This window comes from Pundamilia nyererei, unplaced genomic scaffold (assembly GCF_000239375.1).
Source record: "Pundamilia nyererei isolate P.nyererei 1_Seehausen unplaced genomic scaffold, PunNye1.0 scaffold00045, whole genome shotgun sequence".
NCBI lineage: Eukaryota > Metazoa > Chordata > Actinopteri > Cichliformes > Cichlidae > Pundamilia > Pundamilia nyererei.
The window spans coordinates 1,690,432-1,706,297 of NW_005187446.1; the positions used below are offsets into that span (position 1 = coordinate 1,690,432).

Consider the following 15,866-nt stretch of genomic DNA (forward strand, 5'->3'; position numbering starts at 1 on the left):
TATATATATATATATATATACATACACACACAAAGCCAGTTTGAGTCATCATGTTTTTGCAGGTTTCTCAAGTCAGCCCACTCTGATCTGACAGAACACTTCATAGATGGAGTCTCACTTAATTATCCATCTTTTTAGACTGTCTGTCACTCGCTCTCTTTCTCTTTCTCTCTCTCTCACACACACAAACAGTCACTCAGTCTTGCACTTTTTAAGGCATACATTCTTTCCATTTATGTAAGCAAAGCATTAAAAGTTACCAGGAGAGAACTGGAGAAACAGGAGAAACAGGAGAAACAGGAGACACGCTTTAAGGACACCAGTGCAGAAGAAATTAAAAAAAAAAAAAGGGGGGGGGGCAATGATAAGAAGAAGAGGGGGCCTACGGCTGTCACATCCATGAGATCATGTGTGACACGGGAGAGGGGTGGTAGGTCACCGAGTGCATAGCAAAGAGAAGGGGTTTTGCGGCTTAATATTCATTTGTCTTCTGCCTTATTTCCATATCCTTTTGTTGCCGGATCTTGATAGGTCCTGGCACGCACCTGGCCCTTCCGTGCCAACAAACTACTATCTGATGTGCTTCTACAGTGGTGCACACAAGCATCTGCATGCATATTCACATGCAATGTTGCTTTGAGACACAATACAGAGCCCAGAAAACTAAGGGCTGTCTAAGCAGGGGTAAAGCTGGTAATTATTCCGGGGGTCCCAAGGTGCAGGTGGAGGACTCATAATCCAGGGTGGCTTGACTCGTAGCGTGGCAGACTAATGTGCCACAGTTTCACACATTGTCAAAGTCCCATTAATTCCCACAGAAGCTTGTTCTTAGAGAGCTATAACAGTTGCATACTAAGTGCCCATCCTTCACTTGTGGACTTGTTTCAGGAACGTGATGAGAGCGCTGTACAAACACGCCATCAAGCTTTATGACCACACACACACACACACACATACACACATACACGCGCGTGCAGTCACAGGTTTGACGTGAATAAATGCAATCAAAAGTTTGGTTCTTACCTTCCTCAGCTGAGTTAGGCTGGAAAAACAGACAGAGAGACAGAAAGACACTCCACATCTCCACTACAGAATGACACTGACAGGGAGAGAGGGAGGGAGAGAGTATGAAAGAGAAAGAGGGAGATAGAGTGAGTGTGTGTGACAGAGCAAGAGGTGGGGGGGTGGAGAGGGGGTGGAGTCTGTTTGCTCCCTTTATCTAAGAAAAAGAGAGAGAGAGGATGGGGGGTGGATGGATGAATGGATGAGGGAAGCAGAAAAATATTTACAGAGCAGCAGATACAATAAGTACGCTGCAAAGTGAGGAAGTAAACAAAACACCGTTGTCACAGAGACAGGAGGAGAGAACGAGTGAGAGGAGGAAAGTGGGAGAGAGGGTTTATTTTCTTATATGGGAGAAACAAAGACAGAGAGGAGAGCCGACAAGAGAGTGACAGAGAGCGAAGGGAGAGAATTAATAAACAAGTTTTTCTGGTCTTTAAAACAGCTGTCTAGACACGACTAACGGCGTCCATTGCAACGCTGGCTGGCAGGCTGTGGCATCCCTCTCATATCTGGACACTGTGCTAACCCGCATTTTTTCAAGCTGTGGCATGTGAGAGTGACCAACTTTTTATTTTTTTGCTGTTTTTCTTGATCTCACTCAGCTCAGCCTTTATGGAAAATGAATATCATTTAGACATGTTTTTTGGGACGCTCGCCATCCTTCATGTGGCTTCATGCTCTAACACCCCTCCACCACCCTACTCTCTCAGACACACTCCTCGCCTCATAGGACAGCTCATCCAGACAGTATGCAGACTCACACTCAGGCACACACACACACATCTGAGCAGCCCTTCTGGTCTGTGCACGCCACTAGCTGGCCAGCCTGCAGTACTGCAGCTTGTTGATGGGCTTTCATGCTCCAGTTCACTGCTGTGAGTAACTGCTGTGGACTCTTGCAGGGAGATGTGCTGTGTGGGTTTGACACAGTTAGATGGCACCATTCCCAGCCAGCCGGGGGGCCCCTTACCAAAGGCTGTGTGCTTCTTCGATGGGCTGAGGTACACAAGGTAAAGCCAAACAGGAAATGGAAGATTATATTGTATAGCTAAAGCGACCAATCAGACTGAAGCTTATCTTGTCCATTGTCAGAAAATTTTTGATATAAGCAAAAAAGGGAAAAGGGTAATTTCAGCTTTCATTCAGAGCAGGTAGCTTTACATCTTGGATTTAGCAGATTTTTATGCCAGATGGCCCTCTGACACAACAGCCAAGGGATTTGTGTGTCCTCATGGAATCAAACTGGGCACCTTTGTGCTTGTCAGACAAATATGTAAACATCTACAATTGACTTGTGTGCCCCACTAGGGGAGAAATTTCAATCTCAGTCTGGTTGTCCACATATAGGTGCTTAGAAATGAGATCACCCTTTTGGAGCACAGGTATGGGGTTTAGTCTGCCACACAGACCCGATTCAGTGTGACTCCGATCATTGTGAATAAATGATTAATCTGCTTAGAAATCATGGAAAACTGGAGTCGCTAACAGCTTTTAATGAATTCAGTGTGATGCAGGCACGTAAACAAATAGTGGGATGTAAAATATCTGTAGCCCACAGGTACTCAGCAGATTCTTCATCTGTCAAAGCATTATGGAAATTTGAGCCATGATCGCAGCTTAAACTGAAGACGGATAATGTATTACAAGACTAATGACGAAAACCTTTAATATCAACTTTCGCCTCAGTTTTGTCTGCGAGCAAATTCTAAATGAAGCATCGTAATCAGTGTCTTTTTGCTATTCTGAAAAGCGAGTCCCTTTGGATGTGACCTCACAAACACGAGATCAGTGATTTAAAAACAGATCACAGGAAGTTCCCTCTGCGTCTTCTGATTTGATTTTTGAGCTCGTAACAAAAATGTCAACACAACACCCAAATGTATTATTTAAACCCGATTCATCAACAGCGGCGCTCGTGGCTTGTGTTGTAATACCGCGCCTCACAGCTCACTGAGGTTTTTCCACAGCGAAACGAGAAGGAAACGCTGCAGTGGAGAAGTGGTTGCCCGATGGATTACCACGGAGCGACAGTTAACATTAAACATTCATGATAACTAACTGGCTTTGACTTGTGGCCTTACAAACTCACAAAACTTATGATGTTCACGCTCATTAGTCAGGCGGCGCTTTTCCCTTGAAACATGTAAAACTTCTTCTTCTTGGTTTCTCTAAGCCAAGTGTCTCGCACGAAATGCAGAGCAGCAAAGGTCATCTCTAACTCTGACACACGCTCAACTTGGCTAAGTGCTTCTGTTTATTTACACAAACAAAAAAAGAGATAACAAAAGAGCAAAATATACATATTAAAAATGTGAAAACTGCAAAGCAACACAACGGCATCTGATACAGTGACACTAGGAGTGCAGAGTGCAAGAAAAATCAAGGTGGAAGTAACAGGTTTCACAGGACAAGTGAAAACCGCACACCTCTCGAGCACGTGCGACACATTTACATGTAACGGGCGCAAACAGTATGCGCAATCATTATTCAGTAGTCTGACTGCCAAAGTGCTAACATAACCCTGTTAAGCTCATCAGTTTGTGCACACCCAGAAGAAGATGCTGCTCTGCAAACACCGACACATCATGTGCTGCAGCAGCTGATCAGTGTGCAGTAACTGGAGCCTTTACAATATATTCACATCATTTCAAACAGTTAGAAACAAATGCAAACAACGACTCTTCGGTTCTAAAATAAATACAATTCACGTAGTGTTTTTTTTTTTTAATTCAACATCGTCAAGCGTGTGTAATGACCTGTTTTGACTGAGATGTGTGTTTAGTTATCAGTAGACCACAATGTGCTTCTACACATCCCTCAAATGAGGTAACAGTTTCACACTAGCAAATACTTTAAAACACTGCTTTAAAACTGTATTTTATTTTACGACCTACTTTGCAATAGCTGCTTCTCTCAAATGCTCTACAGATGTGGAAAGAGTTTCAAGTGCAGTGGTGGATAAATATCCTTTCTGTGCTGTAACAGTTGGGAGCTATAAACATACACAGTTGGCCACCTGAGTTTCTAAAATCCAATCTGAGCTGTAAACGCCAGCATTTTTTTTTTCTCGTTCTACTTTGTACCCTGCAGTGAAATCTGCAAACTAAAGAGGTAAGCTTTTGTTTTTTTGAGAAGCCTTAAAGAGGCTTTGTTCAGGCTTGGCGGTGCTGGACTACGTCTCATACAAATATTACATTTGATGCAGACGGCTCCGGCTTACAGAACTCGCCTTGTTTTGTTTCTTTCTCGGCACAAAAGCTGTCGCATCCAAACAGCGGACAAGCAGAGACATCCTCTGCTGTCAGGGTATGTGGTGCTACTGCTGGATGAGAGGAAGTCTTTGTTTTCTACATACATAAATATATTTATTCAAAATCTATATGGACCTGAAGTGGAGAGGAACTGCTGCTAAACCCCCCTCAGTGCTTTTTTTCTGCCTCAAGGCAGGCAACAAGGCATTTCAGAGAGGACAGCAAGTCAATCTTTTCTTTTTGGGGGGTCAAACAACCGAACTCCAAATCCGTCTTTTCAAGCTTGACCTCAATACATAAACCCCCAAATCCTGCAACCTTTTAACACTGTTGGTAGCTGAAGACCTCACACAGAACATATGCTGATCCTCTTATAAGGTAAAAAAGGATGGGAGCTGGCACCGGAAATGTCAACAAACCTTAAATACTGGTAATTCATTTAAGTGTAGACCGTGTTTAAAGCAGGATTAAAGAGGAATTCAGTCCATTAATGAAGCATTTCTAGCTGGGAGGGATCTTTAAAAACACTCTTTCATTTTTAAAAAAAGGCACTTTAAAAGCACACATATAAAATACTAAAACTTTTTTTTTTTGCATTAGTACACTGAAATGGCTTCTTCCAAACACACACCTTTCATTATTTCTGACTTATGCAATATAACGTAATATATAAATATAAAATAGTATATATAATAATAGAACTTTTACACTAGCTATGTGCAAGGCCCATGTTTGTCTGCTTTGTTTTGCACCAAATCTTCCTTCGTATCTTCTACAGTTTTTCATTTTGCTTCTGAAGGAAGATTCACCATGGGAACTTTTTCTGTGGGGGACATCGGTGCAGGCTCTTTGTTTTCAACCACAACTGCCTCAGGCACCGGGGAAGGGGAGGGTTTTTCCACCCTGGCGGCGAATCCCTGTGCAATGTCGTCAAAGGTCCTCCCTTTTGTCTCAGGGACTCGTAGGTAGGTGAAGATGAAGAACAGGATGAGGAGGACCATGAAGATGATGAAGACGTAAGGGCCACAAATTTCCTGGGAAAATCAGAGGGATGTTTGTTATGAGACAAACTGGAAGACGACTATTATTTGTACATGTGTGTGAATGTGAACATTTTCTGCAGGGATGATAAATGTGAAAAATACCTCCAGTCTAGGGAAACCCAGCCCCACCAGGAAGTTGGCAGTCCAGTTTGAGAAACCAGAGACGGCCATGGCTGCAGGTCGGGGCCCCTGGGAGAAGAGCTCAGCCACGATGAACCAGGGGATGGGACCTGGACCCATCTCAAAACTGGCAACAAAGCCAAACACAGCCACAATTGCCAGATAACTTAGAGATGGGGTGGTCTTCTGCTCAGAGAAAGAAACAGAGAGCATGAGGAAAAGATGTAATGCAGCAGCAATAGGCTGGCTTCTCATTTTCATTTTACAATGACGAACTCACCGCTAAGGACAGGGAGATGGTCATGATCAGGGCGCAGATGGCCATTCCAGCCAGTCCAATCAGGTGTAACGTCCTGCGTCCCGCCCGTTCAACCAGGAAGAGCTGGAGTTCAAAGAAACACAATTATCAACTGACATTCAACGTAATATTTAACCTGTACTAAATTAACGAAACCACCTGCGCACTCAGACACTTACAGAGACAACAGTAAACACTGTGTTGACGACTCCAGCGCCGATGGTGGCGTAGATGGGCTCAGATACACCAGCGTTACTAAAGATGCCTGTGGAGTAGTAAAAGACCTGAAAGAGGAAATGAAGGAAAAGTCAGTTAATATTGATTCTGATTAATAAAAAGTGCTCAGAACATGATTTGATTGCACATGCATCAGTTTGTTTTAGATTTTTGGCAGATCAAAAAAAACAAACAGTTGAAGTTGATGCTGCAGATTTGGAGCAAGACTTGCATTTGAGTCTAGCAACATGAAAAGAAGTGAAACAATGTGAACACTTATTAATACTATCATATTTAGGATATTTTTCTTTTCCATCACAACAAGACTAACAGAAAGTTTTGTCAGTTTTTTTTTATCATATTGTAAGTTTTTGTAATTATGTGTTTATTTCCGGGTCGGGGATGAGTTCCTGCCCAAGTAGAGGAGTTCAAGTATCTCGGGGTCTTTTTCGCGAGTGATGGGAGAAGGGAGCCGGAGATCGACAGACGGATTGGGGCTGCAGCTGCAGTAATGCGGACGCTGCACCGGTCTGTCGTGGTGAAGAGGGAGCTGAGTGTAAAAGCGAAGCTCTCAATTTACCGGTCGATCTACTTCCCAGCCTCACCTATGGCCACGAGCTGTGGGTAGTGACCGAAAGAACGAGATCGCGGATACAAGCGGCAAAAATGAGCTTCCTCCGAAGGGTGGCTGGCCTCTCCCTTACAGATAGGGCGAGAAGTTCGGCCATCCGGGAGGGGCTCAGAGTAGAGCAGCTTCTGCTCCACATCGAAAGGAGCCAGCTGAGGTGGTTCGGGCATATGACAAGGATGCCCTCTGGGCGCCTCCTGGGTGAGGTGTTCCAGGCATGTCCCACCGGGAGGAGGCCCCGGGGCAGACCCAGGACACGCTGGAGAGATTATATCTCTCGGCTGGCCTGGGAACGCTTTGGTGTTCCCCCGGACAAGCTGGAGGAGGTGGCTGGGGAGAGGGAGGCCCCCGCGACCCAGCCTCGGATAAAACGGATGAAGATGGATGGATGGATGTGTTTATTTACTCATACATTTCTGTTTATTTTCTATTACACTCAGTTTTTTCCTCTCTCTCTCTCTCTCTTTTTTTGCCTCATCACTAACCCCTGATATATTATCTGATTCTCTTGTAACAAAATTCTCCTTTATGCTCAGCAGCTACAGTCGTCACACAGTGGCTTTAATAGTTTCTTTCCTCCTGCTGAGGCTGGAAACAAGGTTGCTGAGAGCAGTGAAAGTGCAAGGATGCAGTGCAGAGTTGAGTGGAAATTCTCCACGTTTAGTCATTTGACTATAAAAAATCTGATAAATATACGTTTTGGAACGGTTGCACAAAAAACAATACACGTAGCAGCGTGTAAAACTGCACCAGCGTCTTTCTGGTGAGTGATATGGGTTATGTTGCAGCCTTTAGCTCCAGGCTCCTTCACAGTGATTGTCAGGTCAGACACAGCAGCTGCTAATGAATTTAGTCAGCCCGGTTACATGACCTTATTAACAAAATAGCTATTAAATACCACTGTGCTTATCTTCTTCCAATCAGCCTCAAATTATTCAACTCAATCTAACATTGCCTGAAGCCAAGAAGCACATCTTCTTACGTGCTTGTCAAAAACATTTGTGCAATTTCAATGAATGCTCCTTTAAGCATTCGTGGCTAACGTTAAACATTGCTTTTCTCATATTACACTTTCTCCCAGTTTGACATGTGCTAAATATATCCCTATCACGTCGCTGTATTATAGGATGTGACGTCTACTCACAGCGTTGATGCCAGACAGCTGCTGGGAGAGCTGCAGGATAATAGCGATAATGATTGGCTGGCGATAGTTTGGCGAGCGGAACAGTTCTAAGATGGTCACTTTCTTTTCCATGGCCATCTTCATCCCTTCTTCCTTCATCTCTTGAATGTCATCATCCACGTCTTCAGTGCCACGCAGACGCACCAGAGCTACAAAAAGTAAAACAGATCAAAGAAATAGGAGGAGGAGGTAAGTATAAGTAAGAAAAAAGCAGCTCGGAGCGTTATATAACAAAGTAAAGTTTCCCACACATCATTAAAAATCAGTCAGAGTCGGTCTCACTAACCCGACGTTGCCAACTTGGTTTGTAAGTATGCAAACTGACTTAAGACTGACCTTTTCTAGCCTCCTCCTCTTGTTTGAGAACAATGAAGAGGTAGCGAGGGCTTTCAGGGCAAAAGGGCAGCATGATTGTCTGCAGTACGGCAGGCAGGATAGTCAGAGCGAGCAGGAGAGGCCACAGAGTGTCTGAGCCCAGCAAAAACTCCAGACCAAAGATCTGAGGAACACACAGCAAAAATAATGAGGGAACGAGGTGCATAAAATTGACCCATTTGAGCCAATTTACTCCTTGTATATGAAATTCTTCTCTTTCAGCTATGAGTACACACACACACACACACACACACACACACACACACACAGGTACGTGCAGAAAAGTGTGAGCTCTCCAGTGTTTTTAGCTACACTGCCTTTTATCAGAGCAGTGTCTGTTTCCTCTTTCATTATACACACCGTTACACACGGCTTATAAAACAGGATGTGTTTCGTTTATTTATGCTCATCTGAATTTCGGTACCTGTTGAGAGTAAATGTGACCTTCTATAAAAAGGAAAAGATTATTATGCCGGTTTGCATGTTTAGTGTTGAGCGTGTTTGTGTACCTGTGCCACCAGGATGCCAATAACTACACCCAGCTGGTGCAGCGTGCCGAAGGCTCCGCGGACAGCGGTGGGAGAGATCTCGCCCACGTACATGGGCGTCAGACCCGTGCATAGACCGCAGAACACGCCGATGATGAACCGGCCAATTATGACCATCTCAAAAGATTGACTCAGAGTCGCCAGTCCCATCATACCGCCACCCAGTAGAGCCAGGATGTTGTTCATCAGCATGGACTTTCGCCTGGTAGTAAGACACAAAAACAGAAGTGAAATCAGAGTCTGTATCGCACTCTCAGTAGTAGATCGTTTGGTCGCACCACCACAGTGTTTATCTTTGATTTTCTCACCTGCCAAATTTGTTAACCACTGCTCCAACAGAGAAGGACCCGATCATGCCTCCCACGCTAAAGATGGCCACAGCAAAACTCCAGACCAGAGTAATTGTCTGTGACTGAAAAGGCTCCCCGTATCGGCTCTGAGACACATTAGAGAAAAATGTCCGCAGTTTCTGAAAAAACAAACAAAAAAAGGTTGGAGTGTTAAGATTATTATTATTTCATGAAACATCAGTGAAGTCTACCAGATGTAGTGGCACTTAGGGGGTGTTTTTAACTCTTCCACATGGGGGCAGTATAACTTTTACCATCCTCATGAGAGCATACAAATGAGAGCAGACATGTAGGTCAGGGGCATCCAACTCCAGGCCTCAAGGGCCGGTGTCCTGCAGGTTTTAGATATCACCCTGGGTCGACACACCTTAAATGATAATCGTGTAACTAACGATACGATAACTAATCGTAAGGCTGGTGCTCCAGTCTGCATGCCAAGGTATTCTTGGGCAATCCCTAGTTGCTCACAATTTTTAACAAGAGTGTGAAAGTAGAAAGCACTTAGAAAAAAAGTGCTTGTATGAATGTGTGTGAATGAATGAATGTGACATGTTACATAAGGCACTACATAAGAACCAGTCCAGTTATCATTTTTGAAAACGTAGGAAAAACTGTGCATGAACTCAATCAATCACACACCTGCTCGGGTGCATTGATGACGCCGGTGTTGTAGCCAAATTGTAGGGAGCCGATGACTGCTGTTGAAACGCAGTAGAGAAGGTAAGGCGTCAACTTCTTCTTGGGCTGTTGAAAGAGGAGAAAACACAGAGTTATTATCTATCGCCACAATAAATTGCAGATGAAGCCTCTCTCCAATCAGTCCCTCAGTTTGAATGTCCTCTTCTGGGCTCTACAAAGCTTTCGTTGTTTACAGTCACACTGGTAATTACAAACAATGAGCCTTTCTCCATCTGTTCTCGCTTCTTGTTTTCGCATCGCTGCATTAGTAACTGTAGGCCCGCTGCAATGCAACAAAGCACCATGATTTGTGGCTCTGAGGTATTTCCCTGATAAGTAGCTAAAGACACCCTGAGAGACTAAGTCTGAATCCTCTTGGGAGTGTTTGCTCCTGCTTGTTTCAGAATTAAAATGGGCTTAGCACATACTAACAAGCTAATACACCTCACATTAATCCCTTACACTGGCACGGTTTGCTTGAGGAGTGACATTTCCAATATGTAAAGTCATTCTGCTAAGGAGAACTGAGGTTTAAATGACGCCAAACTTCAGTCATGCTGCGTGTGGGCAGCATAAAGAGAAAATGTGACTCTCGATCCAAGTTTTGGTTTGACTTTAAAACTAACCTAACGATTACATCCTTACAGATTGTTACATAACAATCTCTAAGAACTGTTGCAAAAGCTTTCCTTCATGTCTCCGATCTAATGAGCAAATGCTAATGTCCAAACAGGCTCATTAATGAAAGGAAATCCATGTTAATCAAGTTTAATCCATCTAGTTTTGAAATCTGCTGCTTATGCAACATTAACTCGACTAAGCAGCATCCGTGAAACATTCATCAGATGGATTAGGAGCCTGTTTTGTACAGTTTGTCAAGTCAAAAACAGACACTTTTAGAAACAGTCCTGCCAAGATAAGCACACAGACTTGTCCATTTATCATACATGATATTACTGTCTGGACAGATTAAACATCTTGAAAGTTTTTGAGAACAGAGTGCCTCAATATTAGCAACATTGACTTCTAAACAGCTGCTCACAGACTGCCTCAAACAAGCTGCCCGTTTTTGCATGTGGTTAAGCCTTCTTTCAAATGCTACATTTTTACAGGAAACCAAATGCCTGTACTATCACCAAAACAGGAAAATGCTGGTGCAATGTAGTTATCTTAAACTGCCACATGACAGTACTTTATAGCACTCATATCCAGTGTGCTGTAGTTATCAAAAATATCGCATGGCTCAGAATGAAACATGCATGCAAGAGGAACTGATGAACCAAATAAAGACAGAGGGCTGATAAGTGACAATATTTCACTGAGACTGAGGCTGCACGCTGCTCTGCTTCTCACTGAGATATCGCCGCTTAAAACAAGCTGAATGTACAAGTGTTAGGGAATTAGCTATTTGTGACATTCAATAATGTGTGGGGTCTGTGCGGTTGCAGTCAGTCCTGCTTTTAGAAAACTGCGGTAGTAATGAGGACATACGTTGGTGAACTAAAGACAATTTCACAATTCATGTTAGTTCTAATTCAAACTGAGACTTTTAGATGCGAGGGAAGAAAAGGTAAAAATGTTGGAAGTGACCTCATTTTTGAGAATAACAGTGACATTAGCACTGCGTGATCTGAAGAGCAATAGAGTAGTGTGTGTCCGATTGTGGAGGAGATGGAGGCTGAGTGTAGCGGGTGCTCCTGGGTGCATGTGTAAACATGTGTGTTACCTAAGATGTGACTTTAAAATCACCCTTAAAAAAATCCCCTCTTACTGGGGCGTGTCCAGCTGAGCGCGGAGCATTACAAATCTTACAACCATAACGCATCTGACTCTAGGTTGTATCGACTTGTCCCGAGGCATGCGGTTGTACAGTCATGCATTCACATGTTTGTTTATGCATGTGCCATTTGTAGGTTACTAGTAACATCAGCAGCCAAGCCCACAGTGTTGCTCAATATCTATTTTTCTTTAATGACTTTGGAGTAGAATTTGCATACCAGTCCAACTTTGGTTTGCAACTAAGGATTCAGCTAAAAGAAAAAAAGAAAGCATCAGTCTGCAGCTGCTTGAACTTCACCTTCTGAACTCGACTCTCTTAAATTCTTGTCTTACTGCTGACTGATCTTTCCTCTCACATTAATCATTTAGTAATAAAATATTAATAAGTGCATGCAGTTAGACTAGATTGAAGCCTGTCTTAAAATAATAATAAAAATCGGAAAGCAGAATTCAGCTTCCACATTCATACTATCTTGCAATTGTCTGCCCTGTCCAAGATTATGTAAAGAAAAAAGTTAGGAAATAACCATGAAAATGAAGTAACTGCAAGAAACGTCTTACAAAAGAGAAACCGCAGCAATGCTTTGCAAAATGCTAAGTTCAGAGGTAGCAGGGAAGCAGGTGCATTAAGCTCATTTATATGAGCAATAACACTAACTCCTCTGTGCTGCACGTATCAAAACATTGTGCCATTGTTATAAGAAGGTTTGCAGTCGAACTGCTATGCCCTCATCCCACCTCTCTCCAAGTCAGGACGCAATAAAAACAAGGAACTATGACATGCTCAAGTTCAGACTTGCCAGCCAACAGTCCCGACTCCCAATCACACTCTCTTACTCATGTCCTGAAGTGCTCAACTCTCATCCACCACTCCTGCTTTTGCCAACATGGAAAAATACAGAAAACCAGCAGGTCTATTGTATAAGGCTCACTCTGACTTGCCTCACATAAACTCATCCTTTGGTGGTTTTTTGTAGTGAAACTCAGCATCCGTTCCAGCGTAACGCATGTGGCTCATTGTCAAAAAGGTTCAAATTGATTTCTGATAATGAAAATGAATGCCAATGAAAACAACACCAGCGACACTTATACGAGAGCATAAGCGAAAGACTATGATGTTCACCTTGTCATCATCCAGATGCTGCATCCTGATCTCTTCTGTTTGATGTTCGCAGAAAGGACAGCGGGAGTCTTAATTCTTTATGCGCACACCTGTGTGCAAGCAGTCAGCAGGAAAACCTAAAAAACAAAAAGCAAAGCAAACACACACATTAACATATTTTGATCAAAATCCAGAATCAGACAATCTTTATGGATCTTGAAGCTTACAAAGAAAAGAAGCCTCTTATATATATTAAGAGCTATAAAGTACGTACCCCTAATGGATTCTGTTAAGGGAGAGTCTATGCGCAGGCAGTTGAGACACTTCTCGGCACTGTGTGAATCTGTCAGTTGTGATGGAGAATGTGTTAGAGCAATGACAGTAAGTCCCTCCCTCTATTTCACTCTGTTCACCCTCCACATGTTCGCTCCCCAGTTTTAAAGTTATAAAGAGTGAAAAAACTGATATAACCTCATCTTTCCCAATTAAATTACTGCCCTGCCTTATTTCTTATCCATATTTTTTTTATATTTCTTATCCATATAAAGCACAAAATAACGCATCAGTGACGTCTACAGAGAACATTAAAATAACCCATGTGATGCGATGGAGCCGGAGATTATGCCCGGATTAAAGTTAAAAATGTTTTACACCCAACAGGCTATTTTAACACTTTTATACGAGCAGTATCACTAAAGAATATAACAATGAAGTCCAAGCAAAGTAAATCTCTTTACAGAACTAAATCACATAAATGAATCAGCAAAGCAAGTTTTAAAATTAAAGTTTTACCGCTTTGTTGGGTTTGTGCCAGCCTCTGTGTATCCAGTTTATAATAAACCTCGTGTCTACACCTCTTATGTATCTTCAAAATTAAGTCCGCCTTCCTATCGGGGTGTGTTTTAAAGAAACCTAGACGCGCTTGGCGGCACGTTGCCCTGTCTTACTCATTGTTGACGAAAGCACACGATGCGTAGTTTCCGATCTGGGCCGATCACTTGTTAGGAAATCTAACAGCCGAGCTTCCGCTCAGCTGCAGAGAGAAAGAAAGGGGTGGATGGGGTCTATGTGCTCCTGGCCGCGTGCGGAGCGGAGTGATGGGCGAACAAACGGTGAAAAGAGGCTCTGTGCTGGTTCGGTCGGCCGCCCACCGAAAACAAAAGGCAGTGTGCCCAGAACTCAGATACAAAGCCCGGTCATGCAGAAATCATGAGACCGGCTCAGTGGGTGGTTAACAACCCCCCCAATCCACCCGTAATTCTTCATCAGCTTTAATCTTGACAGTCCATCAAATCTCAGTCTGGAATTTAGCAAATTCTCTAGAAAACGTGAGAGCGAAAACCCATCCTGGTTTCTTTTGTTTTGATAATTTAGATTTGGTGTGTCTTAATTACATCACCAAGTGCTTCCAGTGCCCCTGGTATTGATTGGTTGTTTAGGATCAAAATACTTTAATGTACCTAAATTAAAAGGAACTGAATGATCACATCTAACTATCTGATCTTAACTAATTACATTACTTTAATATTTTTTCCCCCCTGGAGTCTGTCACAAGGTAAACAGAGACAGACAGACAATTACTCACTCTCACATTCACACCTATGATCAATTTAGAATCATCAGTTAATCAAACCCTGCTAACTGCATGTCTCTGAACTTTGGGAGGAAGCCAAAGCTAAACCTTACATTTGTTGGTGTCACTGTACAATAACAACATAGTTCAGTAAAAGTTATATAACAACGCTAGTCTACTGTAGTTGTAAGACTGACATTGAGATTGAGCACGTAGAAATAAAATAGCACTAGTTGTGGAAGAGACACCAGAGGAGGTCGGTGCCACCCTATACCCCAATTATGGATACGCCACTGGTGCCTTTCTTTCTTTCTTTCTTTCTTAAGAACAAAAATTTCAATATATTATTACAAACAGTCCAAATCAAAGTCACCTCAAAGGTCAGTTTGAGGTGATGAGGTAGTTTTAGTGAAAGGTAAAATTTTATTGTGTTAGCTACCACCTGCAGTGGTTTCTGATAATTACCAAAACAAACAAACAATGAAGTAAGTTTTAAACAATGTCTCCAAAGCTTCCTGACAGTCAGTTTATTTTAAGATTATGAACTCATGCCTGTGGTTCTTATGAAGCTGCCATTACGCACTGTTTAAGAATTGAGGAAATCCTGGATTGCATGAGAACACTATTATTCACACAGGCCAAACCCAAAAAAGGACTTAAACATGAGTTATGTTTTAACTTTTTTTTTTCATTTGGAAAATACCTTAAAGCCAATAAGTTTAATGGGCATCAGTGTTTTGGATATCCCGTCCTCCTCCCGTCCTCCAACACTAAGCTGTAATATAGTTTTCTCGACTTTGACTTGTGGCGTCACTTCAGTTGTGACAGTGACTAAATGTCAAGGTTTTTCTTTTTCACGTGGGTGGCTTCTTCCCTTTTAGCCTACTGAGGAATCACAACTATTGATCTCGAAATAAGTAAACGCTAAAACAGGAAGTTAAAATGGCAACGTGCAGATATTCAGGTTCAAGCCGTTCAGTGCCTTAAGGGCTAGTAAAAATACTGTTTGTGCTTCTAAAACCACACCTGCCAGCATCTCTTCTTCTGCTGGTTCAATTAGTAAGGAAAAGCTGCAGCATCTGCTCTAGTAATTTAGTCTGAGTGAGCAAATTATAAAATATCTGAGCAACCAGATGAGTGATAGTGAAGAAGGAAATAAAGTCTCGCTCAGCCTGACTTGCTATCACAGATTTGAGAAGAGATACCGTTCATAATGCTAACTTACAATAATTTCCTGGAAATTTGTCTAATCCATCTTAAATCAACCCTTCGCGCTAACACTTTGTGAATGACCTCATTAATATTTTGTAAAGTGTTTTGTAAACTTATGAGTGGCTATTATATTGTTGGAGCTTGGACCCAGTGGATGCTTTTATTTTGAAAGTCACAAAGCGACAAGGTGCCGTAAATCAAGTGGTGTAAACCATATAGCAGAAGCGCGAGTTTTAATGCACAGAGTAGTGATGGGATTTCCGGCTCTTTTTAGAGGCTCTTTCGGCTCCGAACCGGCTCTTCAGGTTGTTTTGTTGCTTTAATTAATTTATTATTAACAATAATATAAAATTATGCACAAAAGGAATTACTAATGTAAAAAAAAAGTGGTTTTATTTATATATGTTTATATAAAAATGTATGTGGTGGCCCCTAGAAACAAAGC

At 42.4% G+C, this 15,866-nt stretch overlaps 2 protein-coding genes across 2 annotated transcripts in view; both read right to left on the reverse strand.

The window, feature by feature from the left end:
* Positions 1–1,124, reverse strand: part of ephb6 (eph receptor B6) — a 42,577-nt gene extending 41,453 nt beyond the window's left edge. Inside the window, exon 1 of the mRNA XM_005731953.2 lies at positions 1,024–1,124. Coding sequence (XP_005732010.1) covers positions 1,024–1,081 — 58 coding nt within the window. The 5' untranslated portion in view covers positions 1,082–1,124. The remainder of the gene's footprint in view (positions 1–1,023) is intronic.
* Positions 1,125–3,777: 2,653 nt separating this feature from the next.
* slc2a3b (solute carrier family 2 member 3b) lies at positions 3,778–13,730 on the reverse strand. Its single transcript, XM_005731954.2, has 12 exons — positions 13,429–13,730; positions 12,911–12,979; positions 12,658–12,773; positions 9,717–9,821; positions 9,036–9,196; positions 8,689–8,929; positions 8,141–8,303; positions 7,766–7,953; positions 5,957–6,061; positions 5,760–5,861; positions 5,462–5,665; positions 3,778–5,350 (listed from the first exon to the last, which is right to left on the reverse strand). Exons 3-12 carry the CDS (start codon positions 12,679–12,681, stop codon positions 5,099–5,101), a joined length of 1,545 nt encoding a protein of 514 aa, XP_005732011.1. The 5' UTR covers positions 12,682–12,773; positions 12,911–12,979; positions 13,429–13,730; the 3' UTR covers positions 3,778–5,098.
* Between the last annotated feature and the right edge of the window lie 2,136 nt (positions 13,731–15,866).

Bases quoted from the DNA above. Each gene is read 5' to 3' on its own strand.
- slc2a3b (XM_005731954.2), bottom strand. From the start codon at position 12,681: ATGCAGCATCTGGATGATGACAAG. The intron at 7,954-8,140 runs GTCAGTCTTAAG...TACTTTTTGTAG, and splicing joins AGAGGAGGAGGCTAGAAAAG to CTCTGGTGCGTCTGCGTGGC. The intron at 5,351-5,461 runs GTATTTTTCACA...TGATTTTCCCAG, and splicing joins TGGGTTTCCCTAGACTGGAG to GAAATTTGTGGCCCTTACGT.